Below are 25,655 nucleotides of genomic sequence, written 5' to 3'. Positions count from 1 at the left end.
TAAAAATGTCTGCAAATTCTGTCAGCAACTCCTTAAGTAACGACTGCTGGTCTGCATCTAAGCAGGTGTCTGCTAAAAGCGTGTCCTGAACAGTGCGTGTTTTGTCAGTGGAGGTGGATACAGATGAAACTAGTACGTATTCATCCTGTGTTTTTCCCGTTATGGAGAAAAACTGGCCAACGGGGCATCCCGCCTCTAAAATAACCGGTTGGCTGGTCGGATTAACGACTCTAACGATGCCTCTACCGTTTTGAATCGACGTTAGAGTGCGCGCGATGCCTAAAGGCACAGCCTGGGGAGACTGAGGCTCTACAATACCCACATATGAATCTGTGAAGGGGTTTGCGACAGCACCGTCTTTAATTGAAACTGAGATCGTCATTTCTGACATTGATGGCACAGTTACCTGTGCGATAGTGATCGCTGTGCCCTGTACTGGAATGAATGACTGTGGCGGTGAGAGAAATACTGTAGTGTCATACAAACGAAGCTGTTTGTGTGGTATATCGACCGTAACTGCGTGTTTGACCATGAAATCCCATCCGATAAGCACCGGATGGGTTGCTGTTCGTGTTATGTGAAAAATGTGAGAAAATGTGGCATCCCCAATATGCAGAAGGGCTGTTACAGAGCCCAGTATGTCTAATGGTTGTCCTGTGACTGAGGAGGCCAACACGAATGACTTATTAATAGGTTGAGATGCCAAGGCTGGGATCGATCTACGACAGTCGTCGGTAATGAGGGATAAACCCGAACCAGTATCGACTAGAGCGTAGATTTCGGTGCCAGCCAGCGTAACTTGAATGAATGGTGTAGGTGGGGTGGATGTATGGTGCATATTATCAGAGTGGACCATCGAGTGTGCTGGAGCTGACATTTGGTCCCCAATGACAGCTTCTACTCGTTTCCCTGATGTGGCGAAGGAGGGGCAGTATCTCTTTTGACTGAAGAGAAATGTACATGGCGGGTAGGGGATGTATGAGAGTGTGGTGACTGTTTGTAACGCGGAGCTGGTGATGGTGAGCGATGGGTGCGATAAGTAGAATGCCTGTAATGTGAGTTTGGTGAGGGTGAGCGAGTGGCGTGTGGTCTGTCATCATAGACCAGATGGGATCGGGGTTCTCTTGAGGGGGAGCGGTCTGGTCTAGGGTGTCTATAATTGTGTCTATGGGGGCTATGTTGATCGGGATGTGAATGATATGGGGTGTGTGACTCACAACACAGGGGAGGGGGAGAATAGCTGCGACGGCTCTGATGACGAGGGTCTTCATCAGATGTAGTGTAATCGTGAGAAGAGCGGCGGCGGTGCGAGGAGCTGTAGTCATCATAAGGTTGTTGCCGTCGCTCTCTCTGTAGGTGCTGTGACGGGCAGCGGCAGTCCTGACGACGATGGTGACGGTCATCCCACTCAGGCTGGCGAGTCCGTGGTGCTATGTTGTAGTCAACAGCTGCGCAGGTGTGTGTAGTTTCTGTCATCTTGTGCTGAAGGTTGGCGATCTGTTGTGAGAGTACATCCAGGCGGTCATCAGTCCGACGCTCATGAGACTGGCGTAAAGTATGCAGGTCCATCCGGAGGTCTGCGATGGCTGAGGCCAGATCTGCGATGGGCGTTGGCGTCGCTATTGCAGATAAAGGCTGCTGATGCACAGTCACTGGCATGATAGCCGTTGGATTGGCTATGCTGATGGCCAACTGTGCACGTTCACATTGACTGGCTATTTTTAAAGCATTGTCCAAGGTCACTGCTCCATGCTCATGTATTTTCAATTGAAGTGCAGGATCCAAGCCAGTGATAAATCTACGAAAAATTTCACAATTTCGAGCAGTGACATCATACTGAGGAAAAGCTTCCGTCACTAAACTGGTGAGCTCAGCTGCATAAACTTCGAGAGGCTCCTGAGGCTTGCGGGGACGAGCATTCAAATATGTTTGAAATGTGGCCAAAAATGTGGCACGTCCAAAAACAGCACCTAAACTGGCCTTAGTCAGATCATAGTCCGCTTTAACAGCAGGGGAGAGAGACTGCCAATATGCAAACGCGGGTCCTGAGAGCTTAGCAGGGAGAAGTTTAGCTTTATCTGGTGGTGTGGCAGAGACATTAAGAGCAACTTCAAATCTCTGAATCCAGGAGCTGAATGGTTCAGCGCTATCACCCGAAAAGGGAGCAGGAAGATCAATTCTGAAAGGCACATGTGAATTTGTACCAGCCATCACGTTATGTGGTTGCGGCTGCTCCACAATATCATGCTCACCATCAGACATTTTGTGTGCGCGAGCAACGGCGAGAGGGGGGGGGGGGGGGGGAATGGCACGTGATCTGAACTTGCAAAAATATAGCACGTAAAATATTATGGGCAATATTAACGTGCCTGCAGGTTAATGTGGCTATTTTATGTCGTTCAAAGTCAAGTAGAAAATGTCCATACTGAAAACAGAAAGATAAAAATAGCCAACCAGCGCTGCCACCAGTGTAATACTCGGATTTGCGAGTCTCGAGGAATCCGTGCTTACCGAGTATTATGCGTGGGTTCTTGGCTATTTTCTGTATCCGTCGTGGTCACTTGATAGAGGAGTCAGACCAAGACTTCTGTGCTCAGAACTCAGTGTTTATTTCAACATTTGAACTCTATGACTCTACATCGTTCCACCCGATTACATCGTCCATTCCTCCATCCATCTCAACTCTCCTCTCTTCCTCTCTTTTTCAACTCCTCCCCCTTTCGCGTGTCTCTTACACTCGCGATATCTCGCGTACCATCTAACTTTATTTAAACCTTCCCATTTCAATTCTTACAGCTTTATATATATGCACTGGCACACACTGGGCTGTCACGATGTTAGATTTTTCACACCACGGTTATTGTGGCCAAAAGAATTCACGATATCGATATATCGCGATATCTATAGAATCTATGGGGGGGGGGGGTATATATTTTTTCTTTTTTACCCAACAAACATAAGGATACTGATAAACACAAGGCACATGCATTTTTACTTCTTGCGTACTCAATCTATGGCAAATTTTTGTGAAGGAAGACAAGCATGTGAAGTTTATCTGGTCTCAAACTGAAGCCAAACACTGTCTGAAGGTTTCCTGAAGAACTGAAAAGCTCTTAAACCTATTGTTGCACCAGCGCCAATAAAGTCATGCAGATAGCAGATTTGAATAAAAAAAATCAAGTGCAAATACAAATACAAAAATAAGATGAGTAAAGAAAACGGGGTTCTTAATTTTAATAATCACCCTTTATTAAATATATGAACACAGAAACCCCCTGTTAACAGTTAATGTCACGTTTCCCATTCCATGATGACTAGTAAAATAATAGCCGCGTCGCGTCTATGACAACTCGAGGTATTGCACACCGGACACGCACTTTCTCAGTTTATGGCCAGCAATATCATTATGTTTAAGGACATTATGGAATTGAGATAATGTCTGTACTATGTTATGATTATACTGTACAAGTAAATACAATAGTTGCTGAGTCTGTGATCTGAACACTTTTTTCTGCGCTCTGTGTCGCGGCAGGATTTTGAACACGGTCCTGAGCCGTTGCTGGGCGCCGCGGACAGACGCCGAATAGAACCGCGCTGCGCTTCTCGTCCGGTGTGTGTACACTCATACAGAATGTGTTCGAATTTTAAAGACGTGAAGCTGCGCTTCTAGTCCGGTGTGCGACCACCTCTAAGGTGCTGTTTTCTTTGAAGCCGAAGAACTCTGTTGTTAATACTGGCGAGCTCAGCTTACTTTTTTCGGGTGTGGACCGAGTGTTTCACTCTAGCTGCGCGGGCGCGGACGAGCGCTGCGTCTAGAAAACGCCAATATCGCCAATACCGGTATATTGTATTGCTCTAAATTAACACGATGTCGATATTTCATGCTTTGAATATCACGATTATCGTCAATACCGGTATATTGCGACACCCCTAGCGCACACACACACACACACACACACACACACACACACACACACACGTGTTCTGATGGCTGTGCAGCATCACTTCCACTTCCTCAGCTCCTCTAAAAAGAATATTACTTAATATTGCTAAATACATTAATTCACACTGAATCAAACTTATGTTTATGGGTTAATCAGATCAGAAAGGAATCGCTCTACACAGCAATATGTGCAGATTACCGTACGATACATATCTAAACACATTATACAAGCAGAGTAGCCCCTATATACAACTAATACACTAGTAAACTAATGTAGTTTAGAATTTTTAAGTCCATGTCCCATTTCAATTTAGTTTAGTTTTTCAGTTTTCCTTTTTTAGCTTCAGTTATTATTTTATTTTATTTTATTTTATTTATTGCAAAGGTTTCAAGTTTTATTATATTCTACGTATCATTCAAAACTAAAATTGAAATTATTTTTGGCTGTTTTTAATTGTAGATTTTGAGTAGTAAAAATATTTCCTATATATTTTTTTTTATATAATATATATATTTTTTAATTTTTTCATTTTTACAAATAAATGTCATATTTGCATTTGGTACTTTGTATGTGTGTGTCACATCAATCCTTAGTGACAAAATCTAATTTTCCAGTCTCATTTTTCTCATTTTAAAATCTCACTCTCAAAGGTAAAATCTCATTTTACTCTTTTTACTTTGGATAAAAGCGTCTGCTAAATGATTAAATGTAAATGTTTTACTCTATTAGTCATAAAGACTATTAAGAGACCTGAATGTTGTAGACTTTAAAGGCCAGTAGGAGACGAGAACACACAGATTCATCAGACAAGCTGAAGCAGGATTTGCAGTATTACTCAGTTCAGACCCTGTGATTGATTACCCATGATCCTCTGCTCCGCTGTGAGTGTGTGTGTGTGTGTGTGTGTGTGTGTGTGTGTGTGTGTGTGTGTGTGTGTGTGTGTGTGTGTGTGTGCGCCACAGTTCAGTGTGATTGGATTGATTGAGGTCTGATTTAAGAGTCTCCCACAGATGCTGTATATCTGGTAAATCTGCGGTCCATGTTTGAGCGAGAGGACAGGATACACACACACACACACACACACACTCGTGCTGAAACTGCTCACACACCGGCTCTGCTTGTGTCTCATTACATTTTCAAGGATGTTTTGACTCATTTTTCTGGAAGGTCTATATGTGCATTTCAACGATTGGAAAGAATCATAGTCTTACTGAAATGAAGTGACACACTTCTGCACTGAAAGTGTTTGTGTTGTGCGTCTCAAACGCGTCTCACTGCAGTTCTCACTGGTGCTCGTCGTCTTCTTGAACAGAGATGAACGTCATAAACTCTCCTCCTCGTCTCATTAACGAATGGACTGTTGGATTTCTAAAGAACTAAACAAACGTGAAGACAGAGAATATACCAGGAGTGCCTTTAAATTGTTTGGATTTCGACCATTTGTTTTGTTTAAATAATATTTTTAATTTTACTTTAACTCTCATGTTCTATTTGTGGTCTGACAGAATTTAAATAATATTATAGAGTTTATCAATATTTTGAATGAGCTTTTATTTTTAAATGTTCAGTGTTTATTTTAAGTTTAGTTTAATTTTTCAATTTATTCAGTTTTTCAATTCTTCAATTTATTTTTATTTCAGTTTTAGTTTTTATTTATTTCCAGTAAGTTAATTTAGTGATTCAACTTAAAATTATTTCAATTAGTTGCCAAGGCAAGATTTTTAATTTTCATTTATTTTACGTTTTGCATCTGATATTTATATTTTATTATATTTTATTTCATAGTTTTAGTTTTAGTTACCAATAATAATTCTAATTCAAAGTAATTACATTTTTAAAAAAATTTTTTTAATAAAATACAACTTTATTAATATTTTGAATTGGTTTTTATTTTTTTTTTTTTCATTTTCATTTTAGTTAAAGTTTTAGTTATTTTGTTTTTTTTTCAGGTTTGTGGCATTTTTGGAGTTTTTTTTATTTTATTTATCTGTATATTTTTTATTAATTTTTATAAAATTTTAGGATGTAATTTTGTAAATGTCATTTTAATACAAGTTAAACAAAATACAATTAGCTTAAAGGGATAGTTCACCCAAAAATGAGAATTCTGTCAGTAATTACTCTCCCTCATGTTGTTCCAACCCCGTAAGACCTTCGTTCATCTTCAGAACACAAATTAACCCTTTCACACATAGTGGTCACTACAGTGGACAGCTATTAAAAAAGCATTTTCTTGAATTTGCATGGGTTTTTATGGCAAAGTTGCACATCAGCCTCTTCATTGGACCCTGGTGCATCATCCTATAAATTGCAACCAAGTGGCAAGCCTTTGTGTTTTGATTTTCCCCCTCCAAACCAAGATGGCCAAGGGTCAGTCAGACATGCCAAGTTGCTCCAGAATATCCACCCATTCCTTCTATCCTAGGAGACTCTTGTAGGTAAAAAAAATATTGCAGCATCAAGCAATATCTAATGAGTCATATCACAGTAAAATTTTCCAAGTTTTGATTTTAGATTGAGAGAAAACTCTGATTAATCACATGTCCACTGTAGTGGACGTCATGCATCAACTACTATATTTCAGCTACAATTCATAATTATAATGTGAATATTGTTTTTGAAACTTAAACATTTTATCTGCAGTGATTTTTTTTTTACTGTAAATAAATGTATTTGTATTATTAGAATGTAATTTTCATTGACATCAAAAAAGTCATGTGATTACATAATGTATGACACTTGTAATGCATTACTTGTTACATCAAAAAGTAATCTGATTTCATAATGCACGTTATTGTAATGCGCTTTTTTACTCATAACATCAAAAAGTAATCTGATTATGTAATGCGTTACTTGTAATGCGTTTCTTTACTCATAACATCAAAAAGTAATCTGATTAGGTAATGCACATTACTTGTAACACATTACTTTACTTGTAACATCAAAAAAGTAATCTGAATGCATTATACATGTACCCCCAACACTGATCATTTCAGATGAGATTGAAAAAACGTATCGCTAGGTTTTCTCAGAGGAGGGCTATGATAGAAATGTGCATGTCCATCTTGAACATAATCAGAATGATCAGCTAATAAGGGTAAATCTCCATACTCTGGTGCACTGGAGGGAGCATCTGAGTGGTTTCCACAGTTGTACCTTGACAGGCTGTAGAAAATTCTGATGGAATCACGTCCTCATCTTCTGATATCAAAGATACGCGAAGTGCAACTTGTATGAAGTTGTATGAAGCCTTTGCAATCTTTTGCATTTATATTTTTTTGTATATTTTATAGTTTTCACATGATTTGATATAATTGCATTGATTAGTTTGTTAAATTCACATACTTTATCTGTTTGATTATTGTCTTATATTTAATACAGTATATCTTCAGTTTAAACCATAACCGCATGCTGTCCACTCAAGTGGACATCTGAAGATCTCTTTGAAAAATTTGTACAAAAATAAAATAAAAACCAATTCTTGTTTTTCATGCCCTAAGAGCAATAAAAACACATAGGAAAAAAATCCTGACTGAGGTTATCATAATTCATGCATGAAAGTGTTAAGATATTTCTGATTAAATCTGAGAGCTGGATCACTCCTCCATAGGCTTCTAAGACATTATAACTTGCTGGCCCAGAAAATGTATTAAAGACATCATTAATATAGTCCAAGTGACTCCAGTGGCTCAATCTTAAGTTTATAAAGCGACGAGAATACTTTTTGTGCGCAAAAACAAACAAAAATAACGACTTTATTCCACTATTCATTTCCTTCTCTCTGGGCCTCAAGTGAGTTCACGTAGTGTTTAAGCGCAGCACGTCTGGGTTGTACGTCACACGCATCACACACATGACCAGCGTCGGCCAATAGTGAGCCTGCGTGTGACGTGCAACACAGAAGCGCTGCGCTGTTACACTACATGAACTAACTCGACTGAACGAAGTTCTTACGGGGTTGAACAACATGAGGGTGAGTAATTACTGACAGAATTTTCATTTTTGGGTGAACTAACCCTTTAAATAAAAATATAGTTTTTCTATATTTTATTTCAAGGAACAACAAAAACATTTTTTTTTAATGGTTTTAGGTTTAGTTAACCCTGTTTAAAAGGATAGTTCACTCAAAAATTATAATTCTGCCATTATTTAGTTACATTTTGAAGATGAAAAAAAAAATCATACAATGAAAGTCAATGGGGTCCAAAACAACAGACTTTCATTGTATGGACAAAAAGTGGTCATTTGTCTACAGAAGGAAAGAAAGTAAGTGAACCTTCATCCTCATCATCCTCATCATCCTCACACACTGTACTGCCACCTGCAGGTGGAGTCTCTCACTACACATACACACTGGTTACACAGCTCTGCTGTCATGTGAGGATGGATGATTATGAAAATGACCTTTTTTCCAATTTTATCTTAATCACTGTTTCATTTTAACATTTGTGTATATTGCAGTCTTTTTTCAGTATGCGAAATGTTAGTTTTAGTTGACACTAATAACCCCGGAGTCAGTGTTCCCCACATCTAGACTTTTCCCTCTTCTGAGAAGTGGCGTCCCATGAGCCTCTGCTTCTCCTTCTCCTCTTCCTGGATGCTGAATCAATCCTGTCCTAATGAATGCATGCTATCGATTCCTGCCATGCGCGTCTGTAATGGCCTTCAAGCTCAGTATATCAGGCCAGGGATGAAGAAACACAAGAGGAAAGAAAGAAGAAAGGGGGCGTGACCTGTTTAGAGTCACTTCCTGTCCGTCAGTCATGTGCTGCGCTCTGATTGGCCGCCTCGTGCCTGTGCTGCGCTCTGATTGGCCGTCTCCTCTGCTCTTCTCTCTGATAGGCTCTGAAGCCGGTCATCAGTGCAGATCTTCCTCAGACTGGCAGCAGGAGGCTCATCAGCTTCTCTCTGTCAGGTACGCCACTCATATTACTCATATCTGTGTGTTTATTCACTAACAAACAGTTGTTAAAGTTCAGTCGTTGAGAATTAATCCTCTAGTGTCTCAAATTGCAACAAAAATCGCAGCTTTTAGTGTGTTCTGATGTAGAGGTTTCTTGGTGCAACTATTGAAATACTTTTTGTGTTCTTGGTAACACTTTACAATAAGGTTCATTAGTTAACTACCTTAGTTAACATATAAGAATGAACAATACTTCAACAGCATTTATTAATCTTAGTTAATATTATTTACTAATACATTATCAAAATCAGAGGTTGTATTTGTTAACATTAGTTAATGCACTGTGAACTAACATGAACACACAATGAACAGCCGTATTTATATTAACTAACGTTAACAAAGATTCACTAATACTGTAACAAATGCATTGCTCATGGTTAGCTCATGTTAGTTAATACATTAATGAACCTTATTGTAAAGTGTTACCGTATTCTCTTTAACTTCTGAATTACCTAACCCAAACATAATGTAATATGTTCATTATAAAAGGATGAATATTGTCTGATTGTCCTGATATTCCTTCTCCTCCATTACGTTTGAAGTTGCGATGGCCAAACTATTCACTGCACTATTCAGGATTCAGGATGTATATTTTATTCATAACTTCATGAGCTGAAGGATGTCTGAGGATATACATATATAAATATATGCACATTAGTGTAGAGTAGATCCAGATATAAACCTACAGGGATCCTTTGGCAGCCGGAAAACAGGAAAAAGTGACGTGATTCTTGTTCAAAACCTGAAGGGAACGTCATGTTGTTCAGTGACTGTTTGAGGAGGAATCAAATATATGAGTTACACCAATAAACAACACTATAAGCACAGCAGTGTTTCACCTGTGAACTCCACATCAGTGAATCTGAGCATCAGGAGGAGATCATCACACACTCAGACGCCGCGTCTATACTGTTAAAAACACATTAAGCCCATATTCAGTAGATTATGACATTAATATCACGCTTCCCGTGAGAGCGTCTCTGACTGCCGGTCTGGATCCTGACGGAGATAATGAGATCCTGTGGGATTCTGAGAGATCCTGCTTTTCTCTTCATATTCCCCGGCTCAGACTCCACGGCTTTAAGACTCGTGCTTTCCTTGTTCTAATGATGTTTTAATATTGCATGGACACGGAGACATGCAAAAACTGAGACAATATAACATATATAACAATATGGAGTAAACAGGTGTTGAAGGACAACATTATTATTTAAACAACAATGATAATAATAATACATTTATTAATTATTAATATTAGATTGCTAAATTTAAAGTATTTAAAATAAAAGAAAAATATATAAAGAAAAAGAAGAAATGTAAAAAACATAATTTAAAGTAATTGTGTGTGTGTGCATGTGTGTGTTATTACATTTATTATTATTATTAATCCATTTTTATTTACTTTTACAAATAAGAGTTTTATTAAAATTACTAAAATAAAACAAACATAAATAAATTGTTAAATATATATTAAATATAAATTATCCAGATGTTTAAGGGCAAAATTATTATTATTATTATTCCTGTTGTTGTTGTTGTTGTTGTTATTATTATCATTATTATTAATTGAAATAATATCTTAATAAATGACAATTATAAATAACATCAAATTATATATTTTTTTGTTATTATTAATTCACTATTTGTTATTTAATGTATTATATATATATATATATATATATATATATATATATATATATATATATATATATATATATATATATAATTATTTGTCAGAATATAACAGAATAATATAATAATATATAATTATAATAATTATATTTCTAATTATATATTGTATATACCATTATTTGTCTGAATATAATAATAATATATAAAAATAATGTAATAATAGTGTTTTTGTTTTAATTGAATAATATATTAATTATTAATTACAGTACATTAAATTATCAAATTCTTATATACACACACACACACACACACACACACACACATATATATATATAATTTATACAGGGCCTAAAATGACCATTCTCCAAGCACCAAATGCAAGTAAATATCGGCATTGGTGAATATATGAAACACTGTCACTCACCAGTTATCCGGTGACCTTTTTATGAATTTTAACATTGCATGAACGTGAATGTTGCTCTGGGGTGTGTTTCCCGAAAGCATCGTTAGCCAACTATGTTCGCAAGTTCTGTCGTTATCAGCAGTTCAACGAGTCTGTGTTTAAACCATCGTTCTAACGAACATTCGCAAACAGCATCGCAGAGTTGTGTGTTTGGAGCGACAGATCTCGACCTGTGGTTAGAAGCAGAGTTTCTAGTTTGCATGACATGTGGACTCAATAAATCCTGATCTTGAGCAAAATAAGTAAGCTGACATTCAGTACGACCTGTGTCTTTAATTTAGAGTACATACAAATGTCATTTACGTCTTTTAGTTTGTCAAGAGATTTAAAGTGTCGTTTTTGAAGAGTGCGCATGTGTGAACGAGCTCTAGTGTGTAAGAACGAGACTATGATTGAATCTGGAAATAAAGCAAAATAACTGAGAAAAATTTTAATTATTCTTCAGATGCCATGTCTGTAATCTATAGCAAAACATCTTGCATTAATTCGATCTCAAACAGTATAATTAAAAGAAGTCATTACTCCACCACCTGTGTGACATCATTAACTAACGCGGTTGAACGACCACTTTGCGACACTACGGTTTCGGGAAACAGTCGAGACTAGCTAGATGATTTCTTCAACGATGAATCGCACTATAGTAGTGAACCAGCGAGATACGTCTCTGTTCGGGAAACACACCTCAGGACAGGCCAGCGCTGCATCGTCTGGAAGTTTAAGCCTTGACAATATTCAATATTCAAGATGAGTGAAAGGGAACTCAAGCCGCGTCTCAGACAGAATACTGAACTCTCTTTCACATCTTGCACTTGAAAAAGAAATAGCTAGTATCCTAGTAAACATAGCCTGTTATTTCTTAAGTGAACGTTTGAGACTTTAAGTTTGAACAGTTGAGAAAGCAATGTGTATCTGTATCAATATATAAGATCCGTGATTTGCTCTTAAAGTGACAGCAGCCTAATAATCTATAAATATATAAACACACACACACACTTAATTAATGGTTGCTTCACCATAAACCCTTCCTTTGCTCTGCTTTTGTTCAGGCATTCAGGCAGTCGGTCTGAAGAAAGGGATGTTCTTTAATCCCGACCCGTATCTGAAGATCTCCATCCAGCCGGGAAAGCACAGCCTCTTCCCAGCTCTTCCTCATCACGGACAGGAGAAGCGATCCGGCATCGTCTGCAACACGGTCCACCCCGTCTGGAAGAGAGAGGTCAGTGTCTCCCGAGCTCCTCAGGCCTTCAGGCACGTCACGTGGGACGCTCACAGGGATGGTTCGGAGTAAATCAGCCTAGGGTCCTTTGCACAATGACCTCGAGCCAAACACCCCCCCCCAGAAGCCTTTTTCCCCTTGGTTGAACATTATTAAAGTTAGAGCTTATTTAGAGATATCAGCCGGATGGTTTAGTGCAGGTGCTAATGGATCCTGTGATGTATCTGGTAAATTACCGCACTAATAATGCCCAGAATGGCACCAAACTTCTACAGTCGTACAAATAGGTTCTGTACTCATAAAACGAGGCATTGGAAAGTTTGTAAGTACATCAGGAGTTTATTTAAATAACACTTGCCTGATGGCTAATGCTACCGCTAACCCGGACGTCGACGTGACAGGGGTTTGGGAAAAGCCCGTAAAAGTCCTGCAAGGATGTGGTGTAATGACGCCCAGTTCCAGGAATGCACTAATGCTTTGTTGGTAGTACCAGTTTATAACAATTATTAGTTAACACTAAGTTGTCAACACTTCGGAAAGTATAATAATTCGTCGTTACACTACATCCTTATCCATCGCTCACTGTCAGGACTTTTACGTGCTTTTCTCAACTCACTGGAGTGGCTTCGGTGTCCGGGTTAGCGGTAGCATGAAGTCAGCCAAGTGTTATTTAAATAAACCATAGACAGTCAAAGAAATGGACACAGCGACCCCATTGGATTCAACGGAGAAAAGTGAAGTCCACTAGAAGCTCTTCTTCCTGATGGCCGAGCGACTGCGCAGACTCACACTGAGCTTGATGGCGTAGATGTGACGTGAGCAAGCCGTCTGTCCTCTAGTAGCGGTGCCGAGAGAAATCTGAATCATTCCCTTCCGAAACTCACAGAGACGGAGAGTGTGAGTAGGAGCTGTCCATGAGCTGGAGCAGGAGACACTTTTGCTAAGTATTCTGATTAATTATTTTGTCATTTTGTCTCCACGTCCCCCAATCGCCCGCGAGCTTCTCCTCCTGTCCATACGGTAATTCTCTACTGTGCGACAGAGAGTCGCGTGGTTATGATGCAATCGTTAGCCTATTTTTACAAAAACTGCTTCTACGGGGCCATAACGTAAGATACAAGGTAATGGAGCCTTTTATACAGTACCAGTCAAAAGTTTGGAAACATTACTATTTTTAATGTTTTTGAAAGAAGTCTCTTATGCTCATCAAGCCTGCAGTTAAAAAACAACAACAAAAAAACAGTAATATTATGAAATATTATTACAATTTAAAATAATGGTTCTCTTTTTTAATATACTTTAAAATGTAATTTATTTTTGTGATGCAAAGCTGAATTGTCATCAGCAAGTACTCCAGTCTTTGGTGTCTTATGATCCTTCAGAAATCATTCTAATATGATGATTTGATACTCAGTTATTATCAATGATGGAAACAGTTGTGCTGCTTAATATATTTTTCTGGAATACTTTTTTCAGGATTCATTGATGAGTAAAACATTAACAGCATTTATTCATAAAAACAGCATTTATTCAAAATAAAAACATTTCTAACAATATAAATCGTTACCATCACCTTTGATCAATTTAACGCATCCTTGTTGAATTAAAGTACTAATTTCTTAAAAAAAAAAGTTATTGTTCCCAAACTTTTGAACGGTAGTGTATATTGTTACAAAAGATTTCTATTCTAAATAAATACAGTTCTTTTTAACTTTTTATTCATCAAATAATCCTGAAAAAAGTATCTCAGGTTATAAAAAAAATATTAAGCAGCACAACTGTTTCCAACATTGATCATAAATCATCATATTAGAATGATTTCTGAAGGATCATAAGACACCAAAGACTGGAGTACTTGCTGATGAAAATTCAGCTTTGCATCACAAAAATAAATTACATTTTAAAGTATATTAAAAAAGAGAACCATTATTTTAAATTGTAATAATATTTCATAATATTACTGTTTTTTTGTTGTTTTTTTTGTTTTTTAACTGCAGGCTTGATGAGCATAAGAGACTTCTTTCAAAAGCATTAAAAATAGTAGTGTTTCCAAACTTTTGACTGGTACTGTACATTTTCGTGTTTCTTTAGAAATAAATAATGGACAAATGGAGTCTTTAAACGCCTCAGATGTGAAGTTATTCGCTGTCAAAGTGACGCCAAAATGAATGGGAGTCAGTGGAATGCTAACAGCAGGGGATGGCGGCGCCCGGGGAAGCTTCAGTTTCCGGCTGATGGATTACCCCCTTGGAATAAACTCCTGATGTGACGATGAGAACTGCGCATGTGTGGAGAGAGAGAGAGAGAGAGAGAGAGAGAGAGAGAGAGAGAGAGAGAGAGAGAGAGAGAGAGAGAGAGAGAGAGAGAGAGAGAGAGAGAGAGAGAGAGAGAGAGAGAGAGAGAGAGAGAGAGAGAGAGAGAGAGAGAGAGAGAGAGAGAGAGAGAGAGAGTGTGTAATAGATGTGCCAGGTGAGGAGAAGAGATAACCACTCTACCGACTTTTGTACACTTTCGTTTATTTCCCTTTCTATTTGTGAATTCAGTTGAATGTTTATCCGTATGCTTTTTCTCACTCAATCCCCATGTGTGCGTTTGAGTCGTTTTATTAAACCCGGGGAGAATACGCCGTCTCTCGTGCATCTTTTCCTCATTTCACAGCGTTCGATATGACGGATCGTTTAAAGGCATTTTGACATTTGAAAAGTCGTCTTTGAATCTGAGTCTGGAGATGCGATTGTGACATTTCACGTCTTTCTTTCTGAGGGAGAAGAGCGCTTCGTGGCGAGCGTGTTTGATATGGCGCAGCTTTGAGTCGCAGCATGAAAGCAGAATCTCTTCTGAATCTGATGCCACTTTTACAGCCGCTCTTTAAACAGAAGCACTCTCAGATCAAACTCTGATGACTTCTGCTCTTAACGTTTGATTCATACTCAGACTGGTTATTTTATCCCAGCCTCTGTCTGCAACACATGCACAGAACAGCGGCGACTTCTCCTCCAAAACTACTGGCTATTAATATCTGATGACAGATATGTACAATATATTTCACAAAGCTTTTAAGGATTTAATCATGACAGTCAAACAACACACAAGCATGTTTAACTTTTTGAAACATTTTCTTAGATTTTTTTTATTTATTTATTTTATTTTGCTACAAGCTACTAATTATATCTTCAACCGTGCAATTAGACTAATTACTCTCTAGTATTGCATTACTTATTACCATTTACCTTCTGAATTTCCACCATCATCATCACCTAAATATCACCATAAATATCTAAATAAATATTTAAATAAATATTTAAATAAATATCACAAATATCGAACAATTCAAGGATAGACATGAAACTGCTCTTTTAATTGTATAAAATAAATCATATAAAATTGCATAAATGATTCTCTAACTGACCAAAGGGAGAAGGTTACATTAAAAACATACATTTTAAAAATACATTTTGATGTTAAATATAGAATTGTTAGTCAATATTTAATGCAATTACATCAGAAGTAATTAGAGTACAAAACAAATAGAGTAATCCCTTGCTTTAATTAAATGACAGCAATTAATTGCTTAGTAATGCATTACACCGAACACTGGTACTGATGCATTAATTCCAATGAGTGCATATATTTCATTAATTCAGTTTGCCCTCTCTTTGAGAATGGGTTGGAAATAACCACACCGAACTGTACAATAAATAAAGAAATGCAGAATGCAAGAATGTGCAAACACGAGACTCAAGCCGAACATGTGATGCACGGATCCCACAAACGGAAAAGCCATGAATTATATTTCCTCTTCGATTTAAAGGACCTGTAAATCTATTTTCTGCTGTCCTCCAAAGGTTTTTTTTTTCTTTTTGCTCCAGTTTTTCAAACTCTGGCCATTTGCCACGAGTCACGACTGAAGGGCATCCCTAACATTACCAGCTCAATAATAACATTTACCAGCTCAAATCTTTTCCTGATGCGGGAATATAGAAAACTCTTTCCACTCGAGAGTGAATGTGAAATCCTGTGCTGGTCGAGGGACAGGCCTAGTGGTTTTTGTGTTTATTTTGGGTGTTTTGTTCTATAAATCCAAAGGCATTTTCTGTCCTCTCCACTAATGCGCTTTTTATTCCTGCTGACAGTGTCTTTCTGCATCACTAAAGCTTTGAAACCCACACACACACTAGCTCTCATTCATTAATAATCACACACACACTTACAATTTGTCTTTTACATTGCTATTTATATTGCATGTGGAGTGTGAGGGTTGATCTTCATTCCTTCAGCTGCTCTCTGCTGGTCAGTGGACCGCGTTTGACCGCAGAACAAGCTCTTATTCTCTCTGATTTATTTATGGACGTTCTCGAAGTGTTTTAAGCTTCTGCTTGCGTCGGATGTTTTACTCCTGCCCTACAGTCTCAGATCCGGCAGTTTGATTCAGAAACCTGGCCTGTGTATGTGCAACAACAATCTGTGCATTTTGGAAAATAATCTTGCATTGCATCACATTTTACATTGTACCAAAAATACAAACTTGCAGTTATATTAGCCTACAATTACACACACAAAAAAAAAAAAAAAAATTGTAATTATTCAGTGTAATGATATCAAAATAACATGGTAATACCATGTTACCATGTTATTTTTATACCAGTTCACTGATTAATTACAATATGATTATCCTTATAATATTTATATAGCATTCCATGGTACTAAAAACAATAGCACACACATTACCATTCAGAAGTTTGTGATTAGTAAGATTTTGTTTTTTGCAAGGATGCTTTAAAGTCTTCATGAAAGGGAAGTTGTTCTTATCTTTTCTCCTCTATTGTGTCGTATATCTGAGTGAAACGCTTCTGGAACAAGAACAGATGTGGGCGGGGCTTAATTGTGCTGTGGGGAACTGATTGGATGGTTGTGGTTTGCTATTGGCTGATCTAATGTGAGTGACAGGTTAAAGCCCCGCCCACATCATCAGAGAAGAGAAGAGATGCTGCAAGAGGAACTTATTCTGATTCAAGATTACCAGGAACAGGACTTTAACACAATAATGATGATGTTCACCAATAAATCGTTTATAATAAACACTGCAATCGTCAAATAAACGCTTTGAAAATTCTATTTATCAAAACATCCTGAAAAAAGTGTACATTTATTAAGGATAAAATCAATGACACAGTATTGCTAATTTTACTGTATTTTTGATCAGATAAATAATGCAGCTTTGGTGAAGAGACCTCTTGTAGAAACAACCTTTTGAGAAAAATGAAAAATCTGGTTATCTTAAATTACTGTTCTATGTCTAAAAACATGCTATTATTATTATTTTATTTTTTTTATTAAATCTGTTTGTTGACTGCATTAAATGTGTTTCTGTAGACTGTTAGCATTCTCTCTTTCAGACAAGCAGCTGTAAAATAAACACACAACCCCTGAACATCTAAACGAAACAGATTCAGATTCGTTCTTCTCTGCGTGTGTTTGTTATCTTCCACTCATCGGCGCAGTTGCAGACCGTCTCTAACTAGCGTAATGTGTTTTCTGAGCCTCGTCTCTCCAGAGCGCTGTGGAGGACTCAGTGGGTTTAGATGTGATGGGCAGGGGTTTAATGTCACTGTGATTGCAGAAGCTGCTGAGTTTGGGCTTGTGTGGCGCTGTCCTAAAATGTCCTGTGCCTCCTTGAACACGAGTCGTGCTGCCTCGGTTTACTGCCACTGGGAACAATACACTCCAGTCCTGTGCTTTCACACACACCGTCAGCACTGCAGTTTCCCATGGACTCCGGCCAGCATGCAGCATCCCTGAGAACATTGTGTATCGCATGCAGACTTATATTCTGATAAGTCAAGGGGGACATTCATTCATTCATTCTTTTTTATATATATTTGTATTTATGTATGTATGTATTTATTTTTATTTATGTATATTTTATTTATTTATTTATTTTTGTTTTTATTTTTATTTATTTATGTATTTTATTTATTTATTTATTTATGTATTTTTATTTTTTTATTTTATTTTTCATTTATTTTAATTATTTTCATTTTTAAAAAATTTTTTTTTTTTATTAATTTAATTATTTTCCTAAGACATTTAAAATAAAATTTTCAATTTGTAAAAATAAATAAATAAATGAATAAAAATCTTCACAAAATACATAATTGTTATAAATCTAATAGATGATTAGCCATTTGAGAAGGTCAGGAATGCAGCAACATATTTGTAACACATTTCCAGTCCGTGTTTTCAGAACCATCAGATTTCCTCGAGGTATCAAACTTAATGAAATAGAATGTAAATCATGAGAAGGAACTACACCGAATACAATCTTTTGATTTAGAACTGAGCAGTCTTATTTGATTTTGTTTTCACAGAGATTTAACTTTGTGTCCCTGCCGACGGACGTTTTGGAGATTGAGGTAAAAGATAAATTTGCCAAGAGCAGACCCATCATCAAACGCTTTCTGGGAAAGCTGGTCGTGCCTGTGCAGAGGCTGCTGGAGAAGAATGCTATCGGGTAGGTCTCCGCTAAATAATAATTGAACAAACATTAATTATCTGACTGTGAGCCTGCTGAAAACTGCGATTACACTCTAATTAATGACTTGTTTCTCAAACTACTGGTCCATTTCTGCATGTTTTTCCTCCAGGATTCCAGTTTTCATAGGCCTAAAAATATAACACTTTATTTTACAGTGTCCTTGTTACATATGTTACATGTACTTACCATAGCAATAACAGTAAATGATGCATAATTACATGCAACTAACCCTCAACCAAATCCTAATCCTACCCTAACCCTATAGACCTTATGCGCCAGAGAAACGAGGGCGCCGCCATCTTTAGAATATTGTCTTTTAACTTTGGTATCGCTCTGTATATTTCTATGGCGCTGCTGTCCAGGAGTAATTAGCTTTTGAAGTGGATTTACTTATTGTAAAGTTAACGAAAGTTATCATGAGGACTGTGATGTTTAAAGCAGATGACTTATCAAATGTCAGTAGACCGGGAAGATTTTAAAACGAGTCGTTCATTAATAAACTGGCAAAATCGCTGTGAAAATACAGACCGGAAGTCAAAAGACAACGAGCGCAGCGCAGCGCTGAAAAGGGGCGGGGCTACAAAAGGTCTATAGTAAGTGCATGTAGTTAATTATTATTACTTTGTACTTAAATATATAATTACACTGTAACAGTGACACCTTAAAATAAAGTGTAACCAAATATGTTTATGTTTATAAGTAGGTATTTTAATCTAAAAGACAATGCACAGATAATTTATTTTATGGGTAATTTGCCGTGAGATTTTAACACGTCAAGCATCCTTGTCTTTCTCGTCTCGGTGTGAACAGGGACCGTGTGGTGAGTTACCCTTTAGGCCGACGGCTTCCAACAGATCATGTCAGCGGCCAGTTGCAGTTTCGTTTTGAGATAACCTCATCAATTCATCCAGGTCTGTAGGGTGTTTACTACTGTATCTGCTTTCCTCACAACATAAGCAAAACTAACTGTACAAATCCTGAGATCATTTGTTTGTGTATTTGTTAATGATATGTGACTATTTGTTCAGAAGTCAGGCGCTTTTATCCAAACATGAGGTTAGGGTTGCTAGTGACCTGCTCTACTGCTTAAACTAAAGGCAAGCAGCACTACAGCGGTCATCTACAATGCTTCAAGTCCCCCTGTGGTGTAAATCCAGCTTTTAATGTTGTTTATGTGTCTATATGGTGTTTTTAATGTGCTTTAAGACAAAGCATGTGTAAATTCATAAGTCGACAGCATTGCTGAGTATTTCCTCCTTAAAACTGCAGTGAACCAAAGACAGTCTCAAAAACATGCTTTGAAATCGCTGGTGTTTCTGACGTCACAAACTACCTTGTAACCAATCAGATCAACGTGTGATCGTCAACCAGTGGATCTCTGAGCTGAGTGAGTGAGTGGAGGCGGGGCTCATTTGCATATTCATAGAACCGTACATACTAAATGAGGCAAGGGTGTCGAGTTACATCCAAGCTATTTTAAGGCATGAAGGAAAAATCGTTTAAATATGTAATTTTGATGATCAAAGATGAGTTTTAAGGGATACAATTATTGACTACATGGGGACTTTAATATTTCCAAAAGTATAGCAAACCGTAACCTACAGGAGTTGTTCACTCCACAATGAAAACTGTCATAATTTACTCGCCTCATTTTAAAGTACCATGAAAGTAGTTTATATGACTTGGGCGACGAATACCAAGTCGGCAATGAGACCTGAGAGTTGTGCTGGACCATCTTTACAGTGCTTTACTGTACTGTTGTCCTCCTTGGAGACCCTGGTCACCAATCACTGGATCTTTTATTGTATGGGAAAGAGACTGGGGCAGAAACCTTAAAAGGACAACTTTGTACCTTATCTAAAACATTTTTAGCTTGTCCCATTTCGACCACTTCCAGAGGTAGTCGAAAATGCATTTAACCGGATTGCTTTCGTAGTGAAAACACTCATGTGGTCGAATGTGTTCAAACAGAAACAAGATCGTCTACGCGTCTACTGGCCTAATGCGTGAACATTATGGGAAGCGCTCTGGCCAAACAGGATTTAAACTATCCCAATTCAAACCAAGGTCCATGCACAGCCTGGTAGGTGCAGGTAGATAGCAGGGACGGGACTTAAAGCAGGAACGAATTTAAATGACAAAAATAAGACCATAAGTGTGTGGTAGACACACTGTCGACTTAACTCTTTATTTTATTCAAAGCGAACAACGCGTTTCGCATATAGCATCCTGAGCGAACCTGAGGACACTATATGCGAAACGCGTTGTTCGCTTTGAATAAAATAAAGAGTAAGGATTTAAACTATGTCGGCTGAAGACCCAAGATTGGTTTGAAGACAAAAAACGTACCAAGCACAATGTTCTCTCACCATGATTTCAGATCTGGCAGCTATCAGAGCTGCTCTCTGTATGTTTTTCTGTTTTCTCCAAGTCAAGTCAAGTCATCTTCATTTATATAGCGCTTTTAACAATGTAGATTGTTTCAAAGCAGCTTTACAGAGACAAACGTATAATTTAAGGTAAGATTGTTTTGGCTTTATAGCGGTTCTTTAATAAAGTTATTTTCCAGCTAAAGTTAGTTTTGATTGATTCGCTTCCGTCGCAACGATCATTTGTTATTAAATTAGGGGCCGCTAAGACGACACCATTCCCTCTACACAGACTTTAAACGCGATCCTGTGAGAAACGCTGATGGCGTTCACATGTGCATTAAGAACTGGTTCTATAGTTATGTGCGTTTGAATATATGTGTGCAGGTTTGTAATTCCCTACAAACCAAGCCTAAACAAAGTACTGGCGTTTCCTTATAGTTTTGATACAGAATTTTATTTTATTTTATCAATTCGGGGTAGATACGCGAATTGAGTTTTCCCGACGACGCTTTATCTGTAGAGTGGGAAAGAGTTAGGTTAGGCTCCAGTTGCGTTCATATGTAAATTTTGTGAGCTTATTTCGTCCATTGGATCGAAAGATCTGAAAAAGTCCATATTTTCCCGCTCATAGACCCTCCCCTCGAAGAAATCAGGCCAGAAGTGGTCGAAAGTGGACAAACGAGACGGATTAAAACACCATTTGTAAACGGGAATGTGTGTCATCATCTACTTGTGATCTGATCAACCAAAATGCGTCTTAATACCAGGTTTAAACAGGGCCTTTAAGACAGGAAATTTCTACACAAGTACTGATTATTGCTAAAGGTGTCTTGTGGTATTTCATAGCTGGTCTGTTTAACCGTACTGAGAGATCTGTTTGTTCTCCTTGGTAGATGATGAAGAAGTATCCCTCAATGCAATGCCAGTCTTTGATGTGGTACCTGACCAGGAGGCTGAGCTGGAGCCCAACGAGGACCACCCAGCAGCTTCTGATCTGCCTATAGAAGATGCATTGAGTTTGGGACCTGACATCCAGGAGCCGCCCGCCGAAAGTCCTCCCGACATAGAGACCCAAGATGTTGTGCTGCTTACTTCAATAGCTGATCCCCAACCGGAAGCTGAAGGATCAGCCGATGAGCTTGTAACAGCTCAAGGAGAGACACTATTGAGTGATGCCACTCAAGGAGAAACTGAGGAGCAAGACCCTGGAATAATAGAGTCCGAGGAAACTGTGGCCGAGACTCCTTTGGAGGAACTGGAGAACCATGATGCTGAAGACACATGTGGAGATGAAATGAGACCAACTGGAGAGCATGTAGAGGTTGAGAGAAGCTCAGAGCATGTTGACATGAGGGTGGAAGGAGATGGGAATGAGGAAGAACCCTGTTCCCCAAGGATGCGAGGTGCCTTGAAGCGAAAAAGCCGACCCTGTTCGCTTCCAGTGTCCGAATTAGAGACAGTCATCGCCTCAGCCTGTGAAGAACCCGAGACGCCACGGTCTCACTACATCCGCATTCATCATTTGCTGCACAGCTTGCCGTCAGCTCAATGCCACCATGACAGCCAAGATGAAGACGAAGTTCTTGATCCAGAATCAGAAGAACTCACTGTCAAACCCCAAGATGACAAAGAGGAGGATGAAGATGAGGTGTCTGAAGCTCAGTCTCCATCAATCGTGCCTGAGTGTCCTAGACCGTGTTGCAGGCGTACCTTACCACGTAGCCTCTCCATCGAGCGCTTGTCCGAACTCAACCAACTCCTGGAGGGGGAAAGACCTTCGCCTCGCACCCTTCGGCCGGACAGCGAAGACGGGGATGTGTGTGTAAGCAGAAGGGATCCTCGAGTGAGTGAGTGCGAACTGTGTGACAACTCCTGCTACAGCACTTCCTGTTACAGCACTTCCTGTTACAGCACTTCCTGTTACAGCAACTCGGGCTACGAGGGTCGTAACCACCTGTGCAGCCACACACGCCTCTCTTCGGTCGACAGCACACGGCTGTCGGAGAGCACCGTCTTCTCCTCGCAGGAGGAAGAGGAGGAAGAGAACAGTGCTTTTGAATCCGTCTCGGACTCGATGCAGAGTCCAGAGATCAGGGAGCCAGGAGACGGGTCGGTTCAGTGGAGGGAGTCGTCCTCGGAGGACAGTCCCCAGAGAGAAGGGGCGCTGGAGGTGTCGCCAGGAGCTGGGCCCAGTGTTACCTCATCAGGTGAGGAGCCTTGTCCATATTATGCATTGATGAAAGGGCTTGCTAAACTCTTGAATGTCCCTGCTGAAAAGTCACCAGCACAAGGTATGTTTTGCATGGTGGGTCCAGTATGGGATGTTAGTTGCTGGTTTGCTCCTCCCTGGCATGGGAAGTGGGAGTACTGGTGGACCAGCTCAGTTATGCTTGAAAGCTGCTTGACTAAGCTGGGCTAGACCAGCATTTTACCAGCTCTAATCATCATAAACCAGACTGGACCATCGTGGAATTAGTGTTGACTTATGCTGGATTTTTCTGCAGGGGTGTGCAGGAATTCTTGATATTTCTTAATCAAAAGCCGCGTTTCCACTGTCAGGCAAAGAAACGTGCGTGCTAGTGCGTGCCAGGGACAGTGCATTTCCACTATCACTTTCAGGGCTTGATCGGGCCTCGTCGGGGCTTGCTTGGGGCCAATGGCCAGGGTTTTTTAGGTTTACTTTTATACGGGTATCGGTCAGACGAGACCGATCCAAATCCGATATTGTGTATACTATTCTGTGTTATGCCCGCTTTGTATTGGAGCCTTTCATATTATAATACTTTTGCGCAATGAAAGATTATTAATAGGCTTTCTTGTTCTGTCCTATCTATCATAAGTTACTGCCTCATTAAACAGCTGCGCTGTACATTTAAAAGATGTCTTAATTTTATATTATATATATATCGCTTCTCATGAATGTATTTCACAACAATACAAAGAGCAATGTGAAACGTTTTACCAGATTCAGTGCTACACTTATTGTCTCTTATTTGTTCCCCACTAAATAATGTTTATGTTCACTAAATGTTCAGATTGTATTCAATTATTGTGCACTCGTAACTTTAATATCCACTAATCTAGTTTAAAATAGCATTTTTGTCATAGATTATGATCAAATATTTTTTTGATTTGTTGTTTTTCTTTATAATGAATTTAGTAGATTGTGTTTAACACACGAAAGAGTGATTATCAGTTCAACACACAGAGTTATGGAAATTCTACTTGATTTAAAAAAAAACTGCACTGGTATTGGATCGGTATCGGTCGATACTCAGAATTTTTGGTATCGGATCGGATCGGATTCATAGCAAAATAACATCATCAGTGTAAAAACCCCCGTATAACTGCTTGTGCTGCTCGCTCTGTGAAACGGCTTGATCAATGATGAGTTTGGCAGCCAATTACTGCTGAAACTGATTCATACGCACATGAATATGAGAACCGATAATGGCTCCCTAATTAATATTTCACCTCCACTGACACCATTTAATGGACAGACACCAGAAAGGCTACCATGTTCATGTTTGTTTTCAGTTTATTACAGACAGTATATATGGTGAATTCAGGTAAATTGTGCCACTTTGTGACAATTTTGGTCCTGAATTCAACCTATATATTATTCATGGCAGTGGTTCTCAACTTGATTTGCTTCAGGACTTTATATTGATTTTACATTTGACTTGATGGGGAAACAGAGCAAATACAAAATTGTATATTATGCAAAACAATTTTTTTTTCTATTAAAATACTTTTTATTTGATTATTTTTATGTTGCATTGACAGGGAAATTTTCACGCAACCAGTCGAGAACCGCTGATTTATGGCATATGCAGATTGTCATAAGTCATGGCCTGTGTTGTGATTGTGTTTGTAGGCAGTTGTCATTTGCAGATCAGTCATCATGCGTTCACTCATCTTCCCGATCCCCATCATTACACAAGCGCTGATCAACCATTACCACCAAGTAAGCTTTCCTGAGTCATTCCTTTCCCTCGCTTAGGCCATTAATCTGCTGCCTTCATCTGTGTGTGTGTGTGTGTGTGTGTGTGTGTGTGTGTGTGTGTGTGTGTGTGTGTGTGTGTTTATGTGTGTGTGTGTGTGTATGTGTGTGTTTATGTGTGTGTGTGTGTGTGTGTGTTTTCATGCATATTCTGTATGTTGTTCTCCAGTTTAACTACTGATTTCTGTTCAGTTCATGAATGTGGAGTTAGATATCCAGGTCACACAAGATGCAGCAACTGGAATGACTGGAATGAAATGTATAAAATATAGCAAAAACACTATACCGGGGTACACTACTGTTAAAAAGTTTGGTATCGGTAAGATTTTGTAATGTTTTTTTTTTTTTTTGTTATAATGTGTAAAGTGTCTTTTGCTTAACAAAGCTGCATTTATTTGATCAAAAATACAGTAAAAACAGTGAAATATTATTCCAATTAAAAACAGCTCTTGTATTTCTATGAACATTGATTATGATTATTACATCAATGTCCTGAAATATTCCTTACATTGTGTGTATTATAACAT

At 38.5% G+C, this 25,655-nt stretch overlaps 1 protein-coding gene across 1 annotated transcript in view; it reads left to right on the top strand.

The window, feature by feature from the left end:
• The window catches only part of hecw1a (HECT, C2 and WW domain containing E3 ubiquitin protein ligase 1a), a 131,746-nt gene that overhangs the window by 59,437 nt on the left and 46,654 nt on the right, over window positions 1-25,655 (top strand). Inside the window, exons 6-11 of the mRNA XM_079863157.1 lie at window positions 8,787-8,859; window positions 12,049-12,218; window positions 18,587-18,729; window positions 19,564-19,664; window positions 22,019-23,332; window positions 25,003-25,092. Coding sequence (XP_079719283.1) covers window positions 8,787-8,859; window positions 12,049-12,218; window positions 18,587-18,729; window positions 19,564-19,664; window positions 22,019-23,332; window positions 25,003-25,092 — 1,891 coding nt within the window. The remainder of the gene's footprint in view (window positions 1-8,786; window positions 8,860-12,048; window positions 12,219-18,586; window positions 18,730-19,563; window positions 19,665-22,018; window positions 23,333-25,002; window positions 25,093-25,655) is intronic.

The sequence above is a fragment of the Squalius cephalus genome (assembly GCF_949319135.1).
Source record: "Squalius cephalus genome assembly, chromosome: 25".
NCBI classification, from domain to species: domain Eukaryota; kingdom Metazoa; phylum Chordata; class Actinopteri; order Cypriniformes; family Leuciscidae; genus Squalius; species Squalius cephalus.
This window is presented reverse-complemented; position numbering and strand designations above follow the sequence as displayed.